Source organism: Rhinoderma darwinii, chromosome 9 (assembly GCF_050947455.1).
Source record: "Rhinoderma darwinii isolate aRhiDar2 chromosome 9, aRhiDar2.hap1, whole genome shotgun sequence".
In the NCBI taxonomy this organism is placed as follows: domain Eukaryota; kingdom Metazoa; phylum Chordata; class Amphibia; order Anura; family Rhinodermatidae; genus Rhinoderma; species Rhinoderma darwinii.
Genome location: NC_134695.1, coordinates 89,104,042 through 89,127,855, shown reverse-complemented (window position 1 = coordinate 89,127,855; position 23,814 = coordinate 89,104,042). Strand labels below are relative to the sequence as shown.

The 23,814-nt window shown below is 42.1% G+C and overlaps 1 protein-coding gene across 1 annotated transcript in view; it reads left to right on the top strand.

Annotated features, from left to right (window-relative positions):
- RHPN2 (rhophilin Rho GTPase binding protein 2) overlaps positions 1–23,814 on the top strand; it is a 56,422-nt gene that overhangs the window by 29,009 nt on the left and 3,599 nt on the right. Inside the window, exons 4-14 of the mRNA XM_075838443.1 lie at positions 1,044–1,119; positions 4,493–4,570; positions 6,089–6,213; positions 8,463–8,629; positions 14,208–14,395; positions 15,359–15,515; positions 16,298–16,417; positions 18,291–18,485; positions 20,055–20,131; positions 21,902–22,048; positions 23,637–23,792. Of these exons, the coding sequence (XP_075694558.1) occupies positions 1,044–1,119; positions 4,493–4,570; positions 6,089–6,213; positions 8,463–8,629; positions 14,208–14,395; positions 15,359–15,515; positions 16,298–16,417; positions 18,291–18,485; positions 20,055–20,131; positions 21,902–22,048; positions 23,637–23,792 (1,486 nt within the window). The remainder of the gene's footprint in view (positions 1–1,043; positions 1,120–4,492; positions 4,571–6,088; positions 6,214–8,462; positions 8,630–14,207; positions 14,396–15,358; positions 15,516–16,297; positions 16,418–18,290; positions 18,486–20,054; positions 20,132–21,901; positions 22,049–23,636; positions 23,793–23,814) is intronic.

The window sequence follows — 23,814 nt, the reverse complement described above, 5'->3', positions numbered from 1 at the left end:
CCGTCACGAGCGGATAGACATTGCGGATATACGGAACGTCCTTTGTTTCTTTATTAGTAATCACTATAGAATGTGGAGATGTTTCCTGATTGCTGGGTGTGTAAAGCCCTGAGGTCATGGTAGATTACGGACGGCACATGACCCGGTTTCAATCATTCCTAGTCACTTATTAGTGAACCCGCCCCGCCTCGCCTCGCTCCTAGTTACGATATTCAGGCTCATTAGATAAGGAAGCCGCAGATTCAGCAGTACGAGGACATAATACAGCTGGTGCTGTGCTGATCTCTACACTTTACTTTGCATTTTTCCCACACTGCAAAATTATTCTTAATTCGTTTTAGGCTGTTGTTGTTATTTTTTAGATTTAAAGGAATTGTCCACTCCTGTTAGAAATTATGTTTCAGAAAGACGGTCCACCCAGACTGCGAGCTGATCGCTGGGGGTTCCGGTATCATGTGAACATCATAGAGTAGCGGTCCCCATTCGGGACCCCCTTCTATTAGGCAAGTATTATGTGCCCTGTCTGGCGGCGCACAGAGTCCGCAAGGCTACGTACTATGGAGAATTGGAGGGCTTGTACAGAATAAAAAAAATGGCTGCTTTCTTCTAGAAACAGCGCCGCACTTGTCCATGAGTTGCGTCTGGTATTTCAGTTCAGCGCCAAGTGAATGAGGCTAAGCTGCAATACCACTCACAACCTGTGAACAGGTGGGGTGCTGTTTTTGGAAGAAAGCGGCCTTTTTTTCTAATCCTTGCAACCCCTTTTAGTACTATATTTGCTGATGTATGGCACCTCCTTACGACACCTTATTACAGGGATCATTAATACAGAATCTAATAGAAAGAGCTTCTGTATCATAGTGACACCAAGGAGATACAAACATCTAAGGTAATGATCAATTACTGATACGCTGTAGATATTCAATACTTTGTCATCACCCATAATGCTTTGCACTCACATAGAACTGAACAATACTCTCTCTGAGCTGCGTGGCTATAGGATGTGCCCTACATTTATTGACTTAATACTTTATATATTGCAGACAGACCGCCAGCATTCCTCTCATCCCTCTCGGCCTTAAAGAGACAAAAGATGTTGATTTTACAATTGCATTTAAGGTAACTGGAAATATTTCTTTGTATCCTCTATCTGTCCGATAGATGCGGTCTATATGAGACGTGTGGGAGTTCTGGGATGTGGAAGCATTGAGCTAGGTTTCCCCCGGGGTTTTTTCGGGCGGAAACCGTGACAACTGCTTTTTTCTCAAAATCGCCTTTAAAAGCTATAAACACCTTTTTGAAATGCTTTTTTTTTTTTTTTTATAAAAATGTTTGTGTAATTGGTGCAATTTTCAAAATACTTTTTATTAAAAATTACTTTTACTTTTTGAGATACAGCTGCTTTGTATCCTGTATATAGAGCAGCTGTATCTTGAGCTAAGACCTGAATCCCTCAGGTCCGTGGGACTGACTTTGTCATTGTCAGCGGGTCCTGCGAGTCTCACTTGTAAGATCCACCTGTAATGTATCACATCGAAGTTATAAACTTAGATGTGATCGATAGCAGCTCGATCCTGCGTGTCAGAAACACGTAGGACCCGCTGTGACTGAACCTGTCAGTCCTGCTGATCTGATGGATTCAGGTCTTCGCTCACGATACAGCTGCTCTATATACAGGATACAAAGCAGCTGTATCTCAAAAAGTAAAAGTAATTTTTAATAAAAAGTATTTTGAAACAACTAAAACACACACACACATATATATATTTCAAAGGTGTACATGGCCTTTAATAAAGATAGATATATGCTAATTAATCTATGTTCGGAGGAGATGCCCCTTTAAGTTGCCAATGAGATATATATCATTTTTATTTATTTTTAACCACCGTTCTTTTGGGCCAAGAATGATTTGCATCAAATGCTACAAAATATCCTCTGTGTGTCCCAAAGTCAAAACCTTCCTGCAGATCAATGTGACTCTGAGACCCCCACGGTTGTTTTTAGCAACCAATCGGATTACAGCTGTCATTTTTTTCTAAGGCGGTTCAAAAGTAAAAGCGGCAATCTGACTGGTTGCTTCGGGATTATTTGCAGACCCCACTAGTGACATACAGGGCTGAGCATTCGCAGGAGCCTCTTTATCTGCAACCGCCGAGTGATCAAATACTCCGAACTGAACCAAAAGAAACCCGAGAACTCGCTATGTCCTGATGCTGATAAGAACACGGCTCACGAGTCATCCTACAAATATTTCTTCAAATGTTTTAACTATTAAAACAACGACTCAAGATGAGCAGGAATTGAAAAAGTTTCTATTCTTGGGATGACGAGTGTGGTTTATTTTTAGAACTGTAAATGTAAATTTATTCATTCAATTAATTGTAAGGAGACCTGAGCGCTCGCTACGTCATGTATTATCCTGAATCAGCCGGATCCTCCCTCCGGAATGACTTGTCTGAGGAAACTTTCTGCTACGAATGTTAAGCAGATCTCCGTCAGGCAACACCCGTCACTTTCCTCCAAAACTACCAGTCCAGGAAAGATCTGTCCGTGACTAATGCAGAATACACCCAGGATTCCTCTTACGAGCTTCTCATCTTGATGTATTGGCCGTAGTAAATAATAATTAGTCATTTTCTTAATTAAAGCAGAACTCCACCTAAAACTAAAAATAAATACTTTAGTGCAAAGTTTAGTAGCATAAGAGGACATAATAAGTGATACATCGCAGATTATTTTGCTTTCATAATCCTGTCTCTTCCTAGGCCAGGGCTCTACCAAGTTTGCTATTGCGTTGACTAATCTTAACCTAAAGGGGTCGCAAGAATCCGCATATATACAGGTTAACCTATGGGGGTCTCATTAAATCACATTGGCGACAATGACGCACAGTAACACATTGTGATCTACTGCAAAGCGCGATAATCACGGCACAAAAAAATCGTAGTGGTGCCTGGACTTAAAGGGGTTTCCCATAATTTACGTGTCTGTTGTACCTAAAGCGAACCAAAGACATGCAGTAGTTGTAGGAAACTTATCTATAACCCCTGAATACCCCATTTGTCCAAGCATGTTATTTTACTAGGGCAAGAGGGAGATAAGGGGCTGCCAAATACATTATGTTGGGGGAAAAGATAGAAAACTTGTCAGATCTTTATTTCCCACTAAAGGAGGCATCAGGGGACTGTTCAGCAGGTCATATAGACATTACTTTGTCAGTGGTTAGATCTATCGAGAAAAATATTTTCTACGGGTATAATATAGGAAAATAATAAGCTTTAGCAATCCTACATTGTTCAGTGCATGCTGCTCTTCAGGTACCCCGCTGCTTCTCTGTCTACACTTCTGCACCCCACTGCTTCTCTGTCTACACTTCTGCACCTCGCTGCTTCTCTTTCTCACTTCTGGAGCCCACTGCTTCTCTGTCTACACTTCTGGAGCCCACTGCTTCTCTGTCTACACTTCTGGAGCCCACTGCTTCTCTGTCTACACTTCTGGAGCCCACTGCTTCTCTGTCTACACTTCTGGAGCCCACTGCTTCTCTGTCTACACTTCTGGAGCCCACTGCTTCTCTGTAAACACTTCTGGGGCCCACTGCTTCTCTGTAAACACTTCTGCACCCCACTGCTTCTCTGTTTGAACTCCACTGCTTCTCTGTCTGCACTTCTTTACTCCACTGCTTCTCTGTCTGCACTTCTTTACTCCACTTCTTCTCTGTCTGCACTTCTGCACCCTACTGCTTCTCTGTCTGCACTTCTTTACTCCACTGCTTCTCTGTCTGCACTTCTTTACTCCACTGCTTCTCTACACTTCTGCACTGTGGTGTGTTGTCCACATCACAGGACCGCGGAGGCAGCCACCACGGTGATGTCAGGATGGATAACACGTCACTGAGGTGGGCAGTGATTGGCTGCCATAGTCTTGTTACGGGTCGTTCGTATGGATGATGTGTTACATCGTAGAAAGTAAACAGAGGTTCCATGGGGAAACGCTGCAAAGTTGCAAATAAATGTTTGTTTGGTTATCATCTACACCATATTCTATTATTCGACCTTAGCTTGATTATTGCATGAAAAGTTCTCTCATGTTTTGGTTCCAAGCATATAATAACATGGTCGGTCATGACTAGCAGAGATCCAGTCACTGGACCAATAGACTCACCCAAAACTAACATTTTATTAGTGAGCGGAGTCTAATTTAACGATCTGACCCACATTTTAACCACTCGAAAGGCTGTAAAGATAGTAAACTGAAAGAGGTGACAAATTGGTCAACTATTGCAAAGTAATAAAAATGCCATATTAGTTAATTATTAATAGGACTCTCTGTCCTTTTCCTTACTATGCTAAGTAACCTGAAATTCTTCTGGGAAATACACATTAAATATTAACTTTCTACATACTGATAAATCTAAAAAATAACAAATATCCCATGTTCCCAAAGGAGTTCATTAATGTTAATAATGGACATTTTTTAATTTTTTTTTTTATAGGATTTTATATTGGAACATTACAGTGAAGATGGAGCCGATTATGAGAATGAGCTGGCTGACCTGATGGACCTCAGACAGGTAGAGACTTTATGTAGGACATCATGTTGGGTATCACGATGAGTGTGTGGGACCCACTGGCCCGTACCGCCATAGTGGGATAGCAGCTGGCCAAACAGGGTACCAAGGCAAAGTCAATAGTTCGAATAAGGGTACGTGTGACAATACAAACCGTAGCGATGGCAGGTTCGGGTGGGACCTTGGCAGCAGGCAGACACCAGGCGCGGTGAAATACAGCAGGAGCAGTATACGACACAACACGACTCCAACTCTCTACGGCACAGGAAAAACGTAGCACAGGATACAGGTAGCAGGAACGGGAAAACACTGGGAACTAGAAAACACTAAAGGACCATTTTCAAAGACTAACACGGTTAAACACAACAACGCTCAGGCAATGAGTGAAGGGGCAGGTCCCTTCTTATAGTCCAGGGTGATCTGAGAGCAATCAGTCAAATCTAAAACATGTGAGCTATGTATAGGCAATATACTGTCAATGGCCTGTACACCACTCCACTAGGAGTGCCTAAGAAAGATGATGATGAGTCGATGGGCAATGGCACTCAGTAGAGTGCCACAGCATCTTTGTTCTAGTGATCAATAGTGGTTACCCCATCTGGGTCCTCAAGGTGGCCATACACCTTAGATAGCTGCCCGAGCATGCATGTTTACTCAATTGGCAGAGGGAAATAAGCCGCTGCCAGTCACCTTTGGTGGTGCCTTACCCCGTGAAATGCGACAAGCCAGATCCTTCTTTCCCCTGACATCTGGCGTCGGTGAAGAGCCATGCCACCCCCATACACATTAGATGGTCAGCCGGTCCTGCCAAAACAGTTCAACCCTTACCGAAAAATCAATCTGCACCAGCTACACCGCCAAGTGACTGCTCAACAACTTTCACCTATGAGCTCAGGTTCCCATTTAGTGAATAGCATTATCAAAAACCTCACAACCGACCTTCCCCCTCTCGCAGGTCCCTACTATACAAGCCATGGTTCACACCGTGTAAACCTTCGTTTTCAAATAGTCTCAAACTGGAATCATTTTTAACCCTTTGAATTTTGCAAACTTTGCCCTGCAATGTAAGCCAATTTTTTGGGTTGCCTGCCCTCTTCTTTGGTCTGCTGCCCACTGCAGTGGGGTGAGAGATGTACAGAGGTAAATCTGGTAATTATTCTTCATGGGAACTAGCAGAAGAGCAAGTGTTAGATGTGGGTGCTAACATACGATGCTTTTACTTATGCGTGTACGGTTGCAAAAATTTAGGTCATTGCCAGATGCCGAAGCTCAGACCTAGGGTACGCCTGAGGAACATACTAACAAAACCGGTCATATGTTTCATGTATGCCTTGTAGTCCTGTAGCATATTTAGAAAGTTTGTTTCTGGTCCCGATGAGAAATCTGTAGCATAGCCCCCAACCTTAACTTATGGAACTGCTGTCCTCTTTAGTGGTAGGTGGGCACCAGGGCCCAGACGAGACACCAACTTCTGCAGCCCCTTACTCCACACTGCCTTATTATCTCCATTATCTTTAATAGGCATGCCGAACTCCGAGCCGAGATGAAGCTGGACTCGAGATGTTGGTCAGTTATTTCCAACAGCTTGGATTTCTGGAGAACCGATTCTTTCCATCCAGCAGAAATATGGGGATACTGTTCACATGGTAAGGGATATAAAAGAGAGAAAACATGACATGTACATATGAGAAATCCATTATCTACTCCTCAATACATTCGTATAAGATAGAGGACATTTAAGTGGTTGTGCTATTAGGACAAGCCCTAACCATATTCACTATTAGACCGTACGGACGACATAGAGGTGGTGTAAACAGCGGCTCCCGCTCTGGAGGACTCGTCGTGACATAGTCGCCTCTTCCTTTCATGTGCAGCCACCCGCAACTTCCCCCCCCCCCCGGGTGCAACACAGAATGTCCACAAGTCTTGCATTGTCACTTTGGATAGAAGGGCGAATGGCAATTTTGAAGTATTTTTCGCCTTCAGCAGATTTGTAGACTTCACAAACCTGTAACCGGAGACGACGTGCGGGTTGTCAAAACAGGTCCGTTCGCTTAGACCAATATGTTTACAGTTTGTATTCTCACCTGATGGGGGAATAGATTTTTCTGAACTTCCTTCCAACCTATTGAAGAATACTACAAGCCAGCCTCTCCCTAGCAGGAAGTGGCTGATAATAGAGAGCAAGACGTTGCATACGCCAATATTTTTTAAAGTGGAGCGAATTGCCACCAAATGTATTAAATTTGTCACATTTTGGACTGTTGGTAAATTAAATCTAAGCCTTCTATGAGCAGGTGTAGATTTGCACCAACATTTTGGCCATTTTCGGAATTCTTAAATCTCCCGAAAATGTGAAGACCACGCACACTCCCTGTAAACCACGCACGCTTTCGTGGCACTTTTATTGAACCTGCCAAGTGCAGAGAAAATTGTATGCACAAGTATAGCATGCGCCATGATTTGCGTCTTTTTTTTTATGCCCAAAAAAGTGCAACGCTCTTAGTCCATTCCCCCCAATATCCCTTAAAATAAGTTCTAGTCACAGTACACATCAAAATATAATCGTACAGATGTATTACTTGAAGCAATTCTTTAGTAGTACCACACGTTTTGATAATTCCCTTTAAGCCTTGTGAATGGGTCGGAAGTGGTCACTCGTTACTCAGCCGTAAACAATTAGCAGTGCGGCCAGGTATGAGCGCAAACACGGCCACAAATGAAGGCTTCTCTTCCTCCTCCACTTAAGTGGATCCGCTGAGTGCACAAAATAATAGGAAGTCTTAAAATTAATGACAGGCTGTATCTGGATTCCTAGATTATAGGCTTGACTAAGCCTTTCATGAATCCGCAGGCCTGTATAAACGTCTAGATGAAGGACTAGGGAGGGGAGATTAATTGACGCGTTGTATTCCTAATAAACAAGAGGAAAAAAAATGTTTGATATTTTTCCTTTTATGTCTCCGATATATAATACGCCTACTCTCAACTCAGGCGGCCATGTTTATCTATTGGGAACGTGGCCTATACATTTAATAACCCTTGAAATAATATTCTTTACGTTGGTACCTATTCATTTTTTAAGCCATGTTTTTGAGGCTGAAAGTGCCCATACACCTTAGATGAGCGTCGCCAAACCCGCCGTCCACCTAATGTACATGGGGTTGTCCCGACTCCACCCCTGTTGGCAGATGTCGAGGGGATCGAAGGATTGGGAATGTTGGATTTTAACAGGAGATAATCTGTTGCCAGTGGTGTCTGGCAGCGGTTTATTCTCCTCTCGAAGACTCATGCATGCTCGGCCAAGCGTTCATGTTATTGGGGGGTTGGGAAAAATAACCGTAGGCCGAATAAATGTTTGGCCACCTTTAGGCTGCAGTCCTACAACTGTAGTGTGGCGTGTTCCTACCAACACATAAGAAGAAAAGTATAAAGCTTTTCTTCCTATACAACTTGGGTAGACTGGTTAGCAATAGACTAAGCAGCACTCAATGTCAAGCAGCAGCTGCGAAAGCATATAGGATTTTAGAGTGTATTTATAAAGAGAGGTAAAAACCTGTGTTCTGAATGTAATATTGCTTCCTATAAATCCCCCAGAAGGCCTTATCTTGAATATTGAGTTCGAGGAGCATGTTTTTCTACTTGTACTGACAAAAAACATGGTTCATTTTAATGGTTACTGGTCATGTGGATAAATACACCCGCCCTATATTTTACCACTTTCTGTACGTTCCGGTCATACTTTTCTATGACTTTACCTTCCTGTTTGGCGTCTTCAGTTCAATGACTGCACAGCTGACAGATTCAGAACTGACCCGGTGACCTCTAATTAGCCGTTTCTGTGATCATTCAGTATGAGAAACCATTATTCATCTTCATTTTATTTTGTATTTAGGTACGACTCCTTTACTGGCGTTCCTGTCAGCCAACCAAATATCTCACTGGAGAAAGCCAGCATTTTATTTAACATGGCTGCCCTATACACGCAGATCGGAACCCGCAGTAATCGCCAGACGAAAACCGGCTTGGAGGAGGCTGTGACCATGTTCCAGAAAGCTGCAGGTAATGGGATATATGATGGGGAAAGCCTAAAACATGAACTTTTATAAGTGGATCCAGTCGATGTTGTCACGATCAGCTGACAATCTCATGTGTATGGTGACTGGGAGACTAAAAACCATTTTGAACCTATTGTTTCCAGCGATAAGCGGCATCAGGTGTGTTTGTTGGTCACTTATCCCTCCCTAACCAGAAATGCTCTTAAAAAAAATAAAATGTTTAATTTGGGCAGCGTGGCACAAGGGGAGCTCTGTCTGTCTGTTCAGGAGGAGCAGCTATAATGGGCACTCTTCCCACCCTCTAAGGCCCCATTCACATTGCGTTTGTGCTATCTGCCAAGTGTATATGTTTTTTTATAAAAACGTGGACCATTGAAAACCTATACAAACGTGCAACATAGAGTGAACACCGATAGAAAAAAAAGGATAGATTTACTGTACATAAACGGATACAAACGTATAGCGTTACCTTTGCATACGACGTCCATTGAGATCAATGCTAAAAAAAAGTTGCATCGCATATACCTTTTTTTTTGAAGTACAGAATAGCATAGCAGACTACGCGTTTCAGTACTTTCAAAAAAACGTATCCCAACGTAAGCCATGACAAACCTAGACCAAACGGATGCTATTTTGGTCTACGTTAACTTATTATAGTCTATGTATACGCCGAGCTACGCGTTTCAATACTTTTTCAGTGTTTAAAAACGTATACGCTCAGCGGATAGCACAAACGCGATTTGAATGGGCCCTTAGTTAACCCTATACAGGCATGCTGTAGGTACCCCAGTAAACTTCACCAGGCTTGTTACAAGTGCACTTTAGTTCCCTTCACTCTTCCGTCTTTCTATTACATCCTGGAAAGCTGCCGCCCAGTGACATCATTTGTTTTTGGCGTGCTTGGCCTATAGATTATTGCGGTTAACGATTAACATTAACTTCTCTAGAGTATTCTCCGTAAGTGAGCCGTTCACACTGTAGATGCAGGTAGCTATATAAAATAGATTTTAAAAAAAGCCATAGCCCTACGCACATATGGGTTGGGTGCACTTACTTCAAGGGACCCTGGTTGAAACCTAAAATATTGTATATACATGTAAACACTGATAAGTCACTATATACTTTCCTAGGGCTCATTCAGACGAGCGTGTATCTGACAGCTCAGATTACAGCTCAGTTCCTCCCCCATGCTTTATACTGCAGCTCTGCCAATTTGCAAGTCAATGCATAGAGAGAATTATTATAAACTACAAGCAAATAAACAAGAAACTGATCAGAAGAATAATACCACACATCCTGAGCCCCCGTAACGAAGGTCCTGGAGATCCACTGGTTATAGATTTTTAATATGAACCTATAGGAATAACCGGCTAATATTATATAATCAGCTGTCAGATATTGTAATAGAGCCGCGTACGGACCTGCTGGTTAATGATTACGTGTCTGACCTTTGTTCTTGCAGTCTCTTGTTATGCCTCCGTCTCCGCTAGACCAGTTTCATAATGTTCAGCGCGGTGACCCGTAGAAGTCAATCATTTTCTCCATTCATCTGTATAGGGGTAAATGTGGTCACACAAATAGCAGGCAGGACTCGAGAAAAAACATAATATTGCGTCATGCAGGACAGAGACACAACGTCGCAACTGATGGTTACTTACCCCATTTTGGGCACTTTTGGCTCTGCTGAGCCACGTTAATTCAATTAATTGGAGGAAGAAAAGCGGCTGCCAGGTAAGTCTAGTGCCGCTTCTCCCAGAGGAAACCATAGAATCACATAGGACAAATCCTATCTTTGTCCCGTGACATCAGATATTGCAGGAGGGACCGGCCGCCTCCATTGACGATTATCTAATTTCTATGGGAATCCTAAAACGCTGATCATGTAGCACTTGGGACTGCAAAGTTGTCAGAGATTCTTCAATAGAATAAATCCAATTTATGCTGTTCGGAAATTACCTGCTAATCCAGGACAGGGACTGCTTTGTCGGAAATTCCAAGTGCAAGTTTCTTATTGTCACCCTGCCCCTAATCTGGAGCTCGGGGGGTGTGGGCTGTATTAAAAAACAAGTTGGCCATAGAAACAACATAGATATCAGCTGGATGATGGTTCGTGCGGCCGCTTATCCTCTCCACGTTCAGATCAGATACTTGGGCATATTGTTTTGATATAGTGAGATAAGCGGCTGCTAAGATCCTTTGATGACACTTATTTCCCAGGAAAATAAAAAATCTTGTCCAACCCATGTTATGGCAGCCATACATACAGCTGACCGCTATTCCTCCCGACCTCCAGCATGCGTGTGTTCTAAATCGGGATAGAGGGATAAGCCGCTGCCAGGCGCCTCTTATCTCCCTAAGAACAAATTCAACATCCCCGATCCTTTTTTCCCCAACGTCGCCTAAACAAACGTCGGTTACACATTAAAAGGTCGACCGAAATCGTCAGGTCCTGATGGATCTTAGGGTATGTTCACACGCAAAATCAAAAACGGCTCCAGAACCGCTAAAGAAGTGACATGCTCCTTTTTTTTTTTTACGGGGCGTCTTTTTACGCGTTGCTTTTTAAAACGGTGGCGTAAAAAAAGCCCCGTCTGAAGTAAACGCTGTTTTTCCCCGTTGAATTCAATGGGCAGATATTTGTAGGCGTTTACCAAGTGTTTTTCCAGGCGTATTTCGAGGCGTTTACGCCTGAAAACTCTGTATGTGAACATACCCTTAATGTCCTCTTCGGCTATGTTCACACGCTAAACAAAAAACCGCTTAAAATACGGAGCGGTGTTCAAGGGAAAACAGCCTCTGGTTTTCAGAAGTTTTTTTAAGCATCAAGCGTGGGAACGGAACGCCGGTTTTCCCCCTGAAATCAATGGGCAGATGTTTGGAGGCGTTCAGCCCCCCCATTTTTAGGCATTTACGGGCCGAAAAACAGCTGAAAATAGCCCGTGTGAACATACCCTTACACGGCCCGTCCTGAGTCGTGTAAACATGCGCCAATCAATGAGACCTACTAGAGGGCGTCATACTAATGTTTTAGGGAGAGGTTCCATTTGAGGTGAAATGGGTTTTTTCTTTTACTTTGAACTGAACGTTTTTATACAGTTTTTTTTCTTTGTGGATATAAAGTGGAGCGTTGCATGGAGTAAATAGTGGATTACGGCAGATATTGTGCTCCACGCTGCCAGAAAGCCGACCTGCAAGTCTTCTGTCAAGGACTGATTAAACGTAACTAGTCCGACCGGTTACAGTACAAATCCTGAAATGATCGCCTTGTGTTTACAATCTGCGCCTGAAATAACTGAGGCGTGGGCGGCCGTGTGAACATGTAAGAAGAATTTAAAGGGAACCCCTCACTGGTTTTAGTTTTTGTAGCATTTCTCCCTTTCAGGTCTGTTTTCTCGTGGTTGTAATATGGCCACGTTTTGGGGTCCGTATCATGCACACGACCGCATTGGTTTTGCAGTCCGCAAATCCACGGGTCTGTAGCGGTCCAACGGACCGCAAAAACCCTGTGTTGTGCCTCTGTGTGTCGGGACTCGCTGATCCACAACAATTTACCAGTATTGGTGAACCCGCAATTGCGGACCGTAAAATGACTTGTCCTGAGTTTTTGCGGTCCACTATTTCGGTCCCTGCACTGATCCATGTAAATCACGGTCGTGTGCATGCGACCATAGAAAAGAATGGGTCCGCAATTTATCCGCAAAAATGCGGATAAATTCGCGGCCGCACAAATACGGTCGTGTGCATGAAGCCGAAGACCACCCGTAGATCAACTGCACCAAAGTGGAGTCACCAGAGAGCCCGAGGTTCAGTGTTTTACGCTAATCGAAGTTCAGTTCAATAGAAACGCAGGAGGTCCCCCGGGGACCCTAAAATGCTTCCATATTTATGGCCCCCTCTTAGTCCTCCAGCCTTCATCTTCTGTCAAGATGTAAAAAATTCTAATCAACTTTTTCATAAGTTATTTTTACTTCTGAGAAAGTTGGATAGGGAATAAAACGGTAGCCAAATCACTCCTACTCGAGCTGTCACACAGCTTTCCCAGACTCCTGAAAGGCAATCCTGCTTAGTCATGCAGGAAAATGATTTCTGCAGCTGTATCTCTGCACAGCGAGGTGTCTTTGCTGTCCAGAACTCAGGGAAACTGTCGCTGGTTTTAGTTTCTGTAGCATTTCCCCCTAAAAAAAAGACAGATTTCATGGGGAGAACAACACGACAGAACACGATAGATCTTATTATAAATCAATGGGATCCGTCCGGTAACGGTGGAATGTGACGTATGACCGATCCGGCACTGCTGCGTCTTGTTTTGCGTTATAAACGGAAATCAGGACACACGTGTGAACAGAACCTTAGTGATGGCTGTTTCTGGGAAAGCTGGTGGCAATCCACATGATGGTCAAATTGCTCTCGCAGGGTATGTCATCCAGCTTTCCTAGACTCCTGAATGGTAAATCTGCCCAGTTATGCAGTAATATGTTTCCTATTCTTGTACTGCCGCATAACTAGGCATATTTGCTATACTCTGGAGTAACAATCCTCATGGGTGCTAATATGGCGGCCATATTGGCTGTCACCCAGCTTTCCCAGAAACTGATACAACTTCGAATTGCTGAATAGGTATTTTACCATATCGTATCCGCGTCCGTTCCTGACATCAGAGCCTATTTCCCAACATTACAAATTATTCATTATTGCCGTGTGTTGTGTTAGGCAATATTTTTATTTGGAACAGATTTATTTTTGTATTGTATGTGTGTATATATAATTGTTCCCATTGCTTGTATATTCTATGTATACGCACTACTAACATGGTCAGAAGAGTGACTGAACATCTCCAGTGCCACCAATCACAAAGAATGAGTCATTTTGTAAACCGTATATTTATCTTGTACTAGTCTTGGTAGCGTCATGTTTTACACTCCAGTCACAACCAGAGCTGCATTCACAATTCTGCAAGTTAATACTTGGAATCTGTCAACACCGCTGTTAGCAGGCAGACCCCTTAGCCTAGCTTCGCTTCCGCCATATAATGCACTGCATTATTGTAATGTATATGGCAAAGGTTACGCTTCCCAAAATGTTTTTCAGCAGAGCCTGTTTGTATAGACCCTGAACCAAAAGGGGGCTGCTGGGAGATGTGATGGTAGAGCAAAAGTAGAAGGCAGCAGAATTCTGAATGCAGCTCTGGATGTTAGTGGAGTATAAAATATAATCTGATCTTTATATTGACCCTGGTTAAATGTTTAATTACTAATAAGATGACTTCTGTTTTCCGGCCGTACATTATAAGAGTGATTTTTCATTAATCTAGTTGCACACCCATTAACCCTCCTAAATGCTTCCAAAGGCATGGTGCCCAATACTGTACCCCACATTACAATTGATTTATATAAGGGCAAAATTATACTTGAGCCATAGGTTTTTTTAATGCACACTAGAATTTGACTTGCTTTTGCTGCTGCTGCTTGACATTGAGTGCCATTTCTTAGCTTACTGTTAACGTGTCTTTCTGTTTTCCTCAGTTGTATTGAGATTTTTTTGACTTTTTCAAGCTTTGCTCATTCTCTGTTGCTCTCTTCCAGGTGTACTCAGCTACCTTAAAGAGACATTCACCCACACCCCCAGTTATGACATGAGCCCGGCCATGTTGGGAGCCCTCATTAAGATGCTCCTGGCAGAAGCTCATGAGTGTTACTTTGAAAAGCTGATCCTAGCGGGAGTCCAGAATGAATTCTGCACTTTGGTGAAGATGGCACAGGAAGCGGCGAAGGTACTTGTCACCTCATTATATATGTGACGCCACCAGCTCCGGCTGTCGAGGTTTCCTGGAACCACAAGATCATAAGTGACACCGTGTTTAATGGTATCACCGCAACCAGATTGTTGTATGTTGTGTACAAGTAGAACTCATCGTGTCTGTTTACTTTTGCTAGTGACTCAATTCGGGAGTTTGTATTAGCTGAAGTCTTGGGTGTTGCCCGGGCCGGGTCAATACTGTGATTTATACTTAGTGTTTCCATGCCCGCCTCTAAAGGTGCCCGTATAAACAGCGCCACACCTGTCCATGGGTTGTATCTGGAATTGCAGCTGAGCTCCATCGAAGTGAATAGGGCTGAGCTGCAATACCACACACAACCTGTGGACAGGCGTGGCGCTGTTATTGGAAGAAAGCTGCCATGTTTTTTTTAAACCTTTAGGGCATGATTATAGTAAGTAGCAAAGTTCAATGACCAAGTATTTCCTATGTGGGGGCAATGTAAGTATTGTATGGAGCAAATGTTCCCCTAAAGACCAAATGTAATTATCTAGGGTTGTCCCTTATTAGTCCTGTTTTCAGGGCCGGGGTGGACCGTCAATGGACCAGAAATCTGTCTAGGGGGGTCATTAACCTCTATGTAAAGGAGTTGTCTGACAGAAGAGAAATATTACAGCAGGCTTCACTATTGAGCAGACCTGGATGTCCATTGCATTGTGATCCCAAACTTCGGGCCCCTGGAGAGGTCAATGGCCTGCTCAATGGGAGCATTACACCCGCTGGTCGTCCACCCCTGCCTGGAAAACTAAATGGAGCAAAGGTGACCACTCGGCAAGTGTGTATCAGGGGCATTACAGCATTTCAGAGCCCGTTAACAGTCATAGGGAGATGATATCCGCGTGTCCATATGTTTGAGCAAACAAAGAGAATTGCTGGTAAAATTGTTATATTGTATTCTGAGCAGATTTCCCATTGCAGGTCAGTGAGATTTACTTGCAAGTGTTTAACGCTATGAACCAGGCGCCCATCAAGGAGAACGTCCCCTATTCCTGGACCGTCATGGTGCAAGTAAAATCGGAACATTACAAAGCCCTGACTCACTATTTTGCAGCAATCATACTCATTGATCACCAGTGTAAGTGTCACCTATAAAGAATCCTTGTATATAATATAGACGTAAAGGACTGAAGCAATTGATTTCCAGATGGAAGGATTTTTGGTAGAGGACAGGGTTGATGCTGGGTAAGATAATGCACGACGCTAGCGGACTACTCCTCCAGTGGGATCATTTCTACAGTGACAAAGAATTAAATGACACCAGATAAAAGTCACAGCTAAATGCCCCAATTTGTCCATTCATATGCACTTTTATCAGAGGTGATGTGCATGTAAGGGAAGATAAGCGGCTGCCAGACACCAGTGCTACCGCTCATTTTTGGGGAAACAAAATGATCCGACATTTAAAATCCATTCTGTCGGATCCTTGTTTACCCCCATGGTCAAGGGTGTGCCAGGCCCCCTAAATACTGGCAGCAGATCCCATCAAAATCAGTGGGATCAACTGACAAAAACTAATGTCCACGACCAGCATAAGGCTACCCTATAACACAGTAGTGCCAGTCACTTGCAACGCTCATGCAATGATGGGACAATTCGCCATTGCTTTGGATCCAGAATATTACATGGAAATTGTAGAAACCGCCACTGACCGGCCGCCATGTTGTTTTTCTGCCATTGCATGACCGTTGTTAAGCCAATCTAGAATCGGGGTAATGCCCAGGATAGTGTGGCACTGTCATTACTACTATTTATCACTGCCACGTGTGACTTTATATAAGGGTTAAAAGTCCAATGCAAACTTGTCATTTTTATACTAATTAGGAGAACTATTTATTAATGGAGATTTTCTCTTGACAGTAACTCCTCGTGATGATGAAGACAAGCAGGAGAAAGCTTTCTCTCAGCTCTATGACCACATGCCAGAAGGAATGACTGCAATGACGATACTAAAAGATAAACAGCAGCGGACACTGATAGGTAATTGGGCATGGAAGACCTGATATGAATAATAGTTGTGCAATACTCATTTACTGATCAGGTGTAACAAGCATAGGCCAACACGAAAGCATTCATGTCAATGGAGATTACTGAGTGAAGCTGGTGGTATGAGCGTAAGAGTAGCTCAGGGGAGAAGAAACTTTTATGAAGAATGTTCTCCAGAATAAAAAAAAATGGAGTCACTTTATAAATACATTACTCATCCTGTATTATACTCCAGAGCTGCACTCACTATTCTGCTGGTGGAGTCACTGTGTACATACATTACATTACTTATCCTGTACTGATCCTGAGTTACAGCCTGTATTATACTCCGGAGCTGCACTCACTATTCTGCTGGTGGAGTCACTGTGTACATACATTACATTACTTATCCTGTACTGATCCTGAGTTACAGCCTGTATTATACTCCAGAGCTGCACTCACTATTCTGCTGGTGGAGTCACTGTGTACATACATTAAATTACTTATCCTGTACTGATCCTGAGTTACATCCTGTATTATACTCCAGAGCTGCACTCGCTATTCTGCTGGTGGAGTCACTGGGTACATACATTACATTACTTATCCTGTACTGATCCTGAGTTACATCCTGTATTATACTCCAGAGCTGCACTCGCTATTCTGCTGGTGGAGTCACTGGGTACATACATTACATTACTTATCCTGTACTGATCCTGAGTTACATCCTGTATTATGCTCCAGAGCTGCACTCACTATTCTGCTGGTGGAGTCACTGTGTACATACATTAAATTACTTATCCTGTACTGATCCTGAGTTACATCCTGTATTATACTCCAGAGCTGCACTCACTATTCTGTTGCTGGAGGCACTGGGTGTGTACATACATTACATTACTGATCCTGAGTCACATCCTGTATTATACTCTAGAGCTAAACTCCCTATTTTGCTGGTGGAGTCACTGTGTACATACATTACTTATCCTGTACTGATCCTGAGTTACACATCCTGTATTATACTCCAGAGCTGCACTCTGGAGTGTAAACTGTAATCAGTACAGGATAAGTAATGCAATGTATGTACACAGTGACTCCACAGCAGAATAGGGAGTGCAGCTTTGTAGTATAATACAGGCTATAACTCAGGATCAGTACAGGATAAGTAATGTAATGTATGTACACAGTGACTCCACCAGCAGAATAGTGAGTGCAGCTCTGGAGTATAATACAGGATGTAACTCAGGATCAGTACAGGATAAGAAATGTATGTACACAGTGACTCCACCAGCAGAATAGTGAGTGCAGCTCTGGAGTATAATACAGGATGTAACTCAGGATCAGTACAGGATAAGTAATGACATGTTTTTACATACTTACTCAACTTTTTATGTGATTATATTATCTGTAAAATATGGCCACATGCTTTAAACATTTCTTCTTTATATCTGTTTCTGGGTAAGATGGGTGACAATTAGTCTTCAATCCAGGCTTTTTAGGAATATGTGAAGTTGAGATAAAACCAGTATTTGGCTTTCAGCTTGCACTTATAGAATATTTTTGTAACATTCTGTTCTGCTGGACAGGTAATTGTATGGGATATGATGATAACGTCCAGGCCGTGCGCCACTTTATAGTTATATTAAAATTCCATAAAACTCTGATACCACCCTCGCTCCTGGCCGCACCCTGCTACACAGGACATAGTTCACATTCCTCTTTCCTCTGGGACAATAGAAAAAAAATCACTGTAAACTGGTCAAGCAATGTCCTCCCAGTCCTCACGCAACTTCCATTTTACCTGTAATGTATTGAGTATACAGCCCTGTCAGGTCGCAGCCCGTTCCCATTCCAGTTGTTTTGTTACTTAATCGTTGTTTTGTCTTCGGTGTAGGAAAGACTCATTTATCCAAAGCGATTGTGTGTCACGAAGAAGCCCTGAGGTTATCTAATCTGTGCAGCAAACTCAAGCAGATCGACGTCCTGCAAGAGATCCTGTCTGCTTTCCACAAGAGGGCGCAGCAGAAAGACTCTAACTACAAGAAGGAAGACGACTTACTCGGGATACTGGTGGCCCCGGATATAGTCGGTAAGTGCAGTCTGTAGTGTTAAACAAGATTGACGCTTATTTTCAAATATACTGATAACATCGCGATTTTATCTTGTTAAAGAATCCTGCATTATATATTTCCATCTCCTATCCATACGATATGCCATAAATGTCTGATAGGTGGGGGTCTGACCTCCTGGGACCAGCACCTATCTGGAGAACGGGGTTCTCCCATCCTACCTGGTAAGGCATCCGCCGCCGCATCCATGCACAGAACAAATGGAGAGGTGGCCATGCATGCATGTTCAGCCGTAACTCCCATAGAAGTGAATGCGGTAGCTGGCGGCTGCCCCGCCAGGCAGGTCTCAGGACCCCTTTCTCCATCAAGGTGCAGGTCCCACCTTTGACACAAATACTGTGTATATGACATAAGTGTCAGAGATGGGAATACCTCTTTAATACCGCATGTGATTAGGTCAGACGTTGCTTTGGTAGGGAGCTCCGATTGCCCAGCTCCCTCTGCATTTTGTTGGTGCCAGAGGTAAAATGCTGGAGACTGATTTATACACTAAAACTCAACGAGTCTGAAGTTCGCCTTTATTTTATTCCTCTTTAGTAATAAGTGCCACAAAAATCAAATACAGCACATTTAATTTTATAAGGAACGGTGTAATGCTTTATTTCCCCTGTGGGGGTGCTGCAGGGAAATTGAGCACTTGCTATGAGGTTGCTAAACAGATTATAGCTGATTAGAGCGGACCCAGCAGGAGGAAACATTGTGATCACCTTATTTAATGGGTGACCCTTCTCAAAGTGGTCAACCCCTTTAATTAAGGATAGAATATTCCAGGATTCAAGAAAAAAATTACCAAAGGCCATTGTAATCTATAATCTCCTGATTATATAGGATCTAAAGGCAGTTATAAACATTAGTTGCAAGTCCCTGATTGGACGGGGTATTGTTTATTTCTTGGTTATCCAACTGATTATTATTACTCCGATAAACCTGGGACTCTATCATCAAACTGTATCTTTTAGGGTATGTTCACACTGAGTTTTTTTGCAGACAGAAAATTCTGCCTCAAAATTCAGCTTGGAATTTTGAGACAGATTTTGATCTGCCTGCACGGCGTTTGCCGCGTTTTTTGCCCTCGACCATTGCACGCCAATAGGCAAAAACGCTGTGAAATACGCTTTCTCTGCCTCCCATTGATGTCAATGGGAGGTCAGAGACGTAAACGCCTGAAGATAGGCATGTCCCTTCTTTTTGCCGCGAGATGGTTTTTCCGCTCACGGGAAAAAAACGCCTCCCATTTCAAATCAATAGGAGGCTTTTTTGGCGTGTTTTCCGCGTCAAAAAACTCAGTGTGAACCCCTTATATTTCTTGTATGGATTAATCTACGCTTTAAAAGGTAAAATAAATAATACATTAATAAAAAGAATCCTATCACAATATCGTAATAATGTAAATTGCAGCTGCTCCGTATAATGTGGTTTGTCTCTAGATGGGCAAATTCCACAGATAACTAGGAAGTATTTTTCATTTCATCTGGATAAGTTGTGTGTGCTGGAATGTATTCACAATGAAGTCTTCTGATCTTCCACAGGTAAAACAGAGTACAAGCCAGATATCATTCCTCCCCCACTCTCCAGGGTGAAAGTGATTGATTTCTTTCAACGACTGGTACGTACCGCCACACTACACAAAGATTTAGTTACTGCCTTGTATACACAGTGGGGCGCCAAATGCCTGTATGCTTCCCTGTGATGTCTCTGTAGATCTCTAGATACCTATATAGGACGATAACAATAATATCGGTTATCATGCTTCAAACATAAAGTGTTGTACAGGGCTTTCAGGCAGCAGACTGGCATTGTTCTCACGAACCTCTGATCGAATCCCTTGAGGTTATTCTTTACATTGTTCTGAAGGTGTATTTAATCCAAAATAGCAGACTAGAAAATAAAATGTCCTCAATGCCCCTATAACCTGATCTGCTGCTTACATGAGTCTCAGATAACTTCTTCATATGTTCACATAATACGAACAAAAGGTATTCAAGGGGAACCACAACACATTCTAGCTCCATATATGAAAACAATAGTTCTGATTCCATAATAAGACATCTTTGTTTTGCTAAAAACACTTTAAAAAAAATTATTATACCAACTTTAATTCTGCCTTTGGGGATGGTCAAGAATGCAACTACTATGTTGCCCTCTATGTACAAGAATATAACTGCTATAATACTGCCCCCTATATACAAGAATATAACTACTATAATACTGCCCCCTATATACAGGAATATAACTACTATAATACTGCTCCTATATACAAGAATATAACTACTATAATACTGCCCCTATATACAAGAATATAACTACTATAATACTGCCTCCTATATACAAGAATATAACTACTATAATACTGCCCCCTATATACAAGAATATAACTACTATAATACTGCTCCTATATACAAGAATATAACTACTATAATACTGCTCCTATATACAAGAATATAACTACTATAATACTGCTCCTATATACAAGAATATAACTACTATAATACTGCTCCTATATACAAGAATATAACTACTATAATACTGCCTCCTATATACAAGAATATAACTACTATAATACTGCCCCCTATATACAAGAATATAACTACTAGAATACTGCTCCTATATACAAGAATATAACTACTATAATACTGCCTCCTATATACAAGAATATAACTACTATAATACTGCCTCCTATATACAAGAATATAACTACTTTAATACTGCCCCCTATATACAAGAATATAACTACTATAATACTGCCCCCTGTATACAAGAATATAACTACTACAATACTGCCCCCTGTATACAAGAATATAACTACTATAATACTGCCCCCCTATATACAAGAATATAACTACTATAATACTGCTCCTATATACAAGAATATAACTACTATAATACTGCCCCTATATACAAGAATATAACTACTATAATACTGCCCCCTATATACAAGAATATAACTACTATAATACTGCCCCTATATACAAGAATATAACTACTATAATACTGCCTCTATATACAAGAATATAACTACTATAATATTGCCTCTATATACAAGAATATAACTACTATAATACTGCCCCTATATACAAGAATATAACTACTATAATACTGCCCCTATATACAAGAATATAACTACTATAATACTGCCCCCTATATACAAGAATATAACTACTATAATACTGCCCCCTATATACAAGAATATAACTACTATAATACTGCTACATACAAGAATATAACTACTATAATACTGCTCCTTATGGACAAGATTATAATTAGGACATGTTCAAATCTCCCCTTCTGCTTCCATTGTAATGTATTTTTCCATGTATGTTATTGTATATATCAGGATGTTTTAATAAGTCCATTATTTTTTTTCATTGTTTTTCAGGGCCCTCTGTCCGTATTCTCAGCAAAACAGAGGTGGTCAGCACCAAGGAAGGTTCTCCTGACTCTTGAAGATGGGGAGATTGGGTTTATCTTAAAAGGTGATTGTCCTGTACAGATCACATCACTGGATCCTCTCTGTCCTGCTGCAGTAAGTACAAGCCGTATTGTGTTAAAATATTTTATTGCATTCTGTTTCTGCTTTTATTATTTTTTATCTTCCTTGATGACTTCCTTCCATCAGAGTTGTCCGGGTTCTGGAGACTTGTGTGATGTCCCGGGACACCAACAATAAACAAATTCTGAGATTTTAGGAGTATTCTTGCTCAATTCAGATTATCAAAAATTCTAGACTAAAGGAACTCTAATTCTTTAGCGTTTGAGTAATATTTCGGCACGAGTCCGTATATGACCCTTGAGCGTAAATTGTTTTGGGCACAGCTCTGATCATTAATTGAAGCTCAAGAGTCTTTTGTCTTCCCTCCATTTGACCAAAACGTGTAAATAGACGCTAACTGCTTTGCCTAATGGGAGTATGAGTTAGTTTAAAAAGATACCTTTGGTAACTTCAGAGGCCCTGGCTGCTGCTGTGCCCTCCTCCATGCTTTACACTGCAGCTTTGCAGTACCAGACTGGCTACTATATATAAGATCACTAGGAAGTCTGTGCATTGAGAGCTGCTTTCCATTACAGCAAGGACTGAAAAGATTACAAACCACAAGTAACTAAACTACTAGTGAGAAAGGAAGGAGCATCAGGTAATTTCCACACCTATAAATTGAAGCAAATAAGCGAAGTAAGAGAGAAGTCTAGAGATTCACTTTCTTAGGGCCTGTTCACATCAGCGTTGGCTTTCCGTTCCGGGGTTCCGTCTGAGGTTTCCGTTCGTCACCATTCCGGCAGGTTTCCAGTCTTCCGACGGAATCAATAGCGCAGTCGACTCCGCTATTGATTCCGTCGTTAAAATGGAAACCTGCCGGAATGGTGACGAACGGAAACCAATAGCGATGTTTCCGTCACCATTGATTTCAATGGTGACTGAAACGGAAGCTGTGGTTTCATTAATGTGAACAGGCCCTTAGCAGTTTACTCATGGCCTCTCTACCGAACACCTCCATCAGTACGTAGCACAACTGGGGGTCTGGCCTTTTTGTTTTTATCTATGGCTGCTTAAAGTTCCTATTACAGGGCCCGATATGGGCTGTGAAAATGGGCGCAGATCAACGAGGTAGTTCATTGATCGGCGCTCATTTACTCTTTTCACAACGAGCAATGACTGGTTAGGTAAAGATCGCTCGTCCCCATGCATTTACACAGGGATATTTTCTGCTGCATAAACGATTACACAGGTCAGTGATCGGGAACGAGTGTTTGTATGAAAGCTCGTTTGCCCGACCATGGCTTGTATAAAAGGGACCTCAGGCAAACGGCCGCACCCGTAATGACGGTACGTGATGAACGGTCTGTAAAAAAAGCAAAAGATAGGACATGTCCTATCTTTTGCTGATTCTTTCTACGGCCCGGACACCTTCCCGCAATTATACGAGGTGTCCGTGGTCAATAAAAATTAATGGGTCCGTAACTACGGATTAATTCTAACGCATAAGTCCGTGCTTCTGTTTCCGTTTACAGAGCACTATTTTAATTGTGTTGCCCCTTTTTGAATGGAACATTTGATATTAACAGTACAAAGAGAAAAAAGTAGTGCATAAAATATTGAGCTTCCTCTTATGTTCTAGGGGGCAGGTGTGAAGGAAGGCGACTACATTGTGTCTGTGGAAGATCAGGACTGTAAATGGTGCTCGATAAATGAGGTCCTGTACATGCTGAATGGAATAAACGAACAAGGGAAGGAAATCAAAGTAATCAGTATCCAGGACCAGACGTCCAGTATGGTGGGTGCGCTCTCACGTTACT